The 1,435-nt window shown below is 39.7% G+C and overlaps 1 protein-coding gene across 1 annotated transcript; it reads right to left on the reverse strand.

Moving 5' to 3' along the window:
- Positions 1-876: 876 nt before the first annotated feature.
- On the reverse strand, positions 877-1,185 carry Tsp_04299 (conserved hypothetical protein). The gene has a single exon (XM_003375066.1). It carries the CDS (start codon positions 1,183-1,185, stop codon positions 877-879), a length of 309 nt encoding a protein of 102 aa, XP_003375114.1.
- Between the last annotated feature and the right edge of the window lie 250 nt (positions 1,186-1,435).

Raw genomic sequence — 1,435 nt, forward strand, 5'->3', positions numbered from 1 at the left:
CACACATAAGATGAAGCAGTTGAGAGGCTTAGATTCTCTTGCAACTACAATCTGTTCTTTTCGTGAAATGAAAAGGGCATTTCAATAATTTCCCAATAAAAAATTTGTGCTGCATATCTTTGAAGTGCTAGATGTTAATTTTTTCACTTTTCGTTTTTTAATTTAAAAAAACTACCTGGACGTTATAGTCTTGTACATCATCAAATAAGTTTTATAAATAATTCTGATTTCGAAATTCTCACTTTTTATGTTGCTCTGCAGGGATATTTATTTAATAGCCCTGCAATCGTCTTGGTCGTTGAATGCCGGGTTTCGCTGTGCTTTAGCACTGCGCGGGGCTTTATATGGCATTGCACTTATTAATTAACGTGGCGTGGTTGCGTTATGAATAGCTGAGCGCTTGTTCGCTTGATTAACGTGGCTAGCACGGGCCTTGGCAAAGCGTTGAAAGCGCACTGCAGTGCTATGAATTGTACGCTTAATGTTTTGAGCGTGTTGTGGTGAATATTCAGAAGCACACATAAGATGAAGCAGTTGAGAGGCTTAGATTCTCTTGCAACTACAATCTGTTCTTTTCGTGAAATGAAAAGGGCATTTCAATAATTTCCCAATAAATAATTTGTGCTGCATATCTTTGAAGTGCTAGATGTTAATTTTTTCAGCTTTCGTTTTTTTATTCAAAAAATTACTGCCTTTACGTAATAGTCTTGTACATCATCAAATAAGTTTTATAAATAATTCTGAATTCGAAATTCTCAGTTTTTGTGTTGCTCTGCAGGGATATTTATTTAATAGCCCTGCAATCGTCTTGCTCGTTGAATGCCGGGTTTTGCTGTGCTTTAGCACTGCGCGGGGCTTTATATGGCATTGAACTTATTAATTAACGTGGCGTGGTTGCGTTATGAATAGCTGAGCGCTTGTTCGCATGATTAACGTGGCTAGCACGGGCCTTGGCAAAGCGTTTAAAGCGCACTGCATTGCTATGAATTGTACGCTAAATGTTTTGAGCGTGTGGTGGTGAACATTGAGAAGCACACCTAAGATGAAGCAATTGAGAGGCATAGATTCTCTTGCAACTACAATCTGTTCTATTCGTGAAATGAAAAGGCATTTCAATAATTTCCCAATAGATGATTTGTGCTGCACATCCTTGAAGGGCAATATGATAATTATTTCCCTTTCCATTGTTTATAGATATAAACTACCAGGACTATGAACTCTGCTGCTGATCCAATCAGCTTTCATGACGACTGCTCAAGCATTAGTTGACTAATTTCACTGTCCAACGGCGCCGTCTGTCCCGGAGGTGCCTGCAAGCCTAGGAATTTATTCACGGCCTGCTTTGGCTGCTGGATCTTCCTTTTTCGTTCCTTCTTCCCCCAACTGCACTGCTCTGTAAATCATATACGCATGTGCTACCAACACGCACAACGCC

The sequence above is a fragment of the Trichinella spiralis genome (genome assembly GCF_000181795.1).
Source record: "Trichinella spiralis strain ISS 195 chromosome Unknown Scfld5, whole genome shotgun sequence".
In the NCBI taxonomy this organism is placed as follows: domain Eukaryota; kingdom Metazoa; phylum Nematoda; class Enoplea; order Trichinellida; family Trichinellidae; genus Trichinella; species Trichinella spiralis.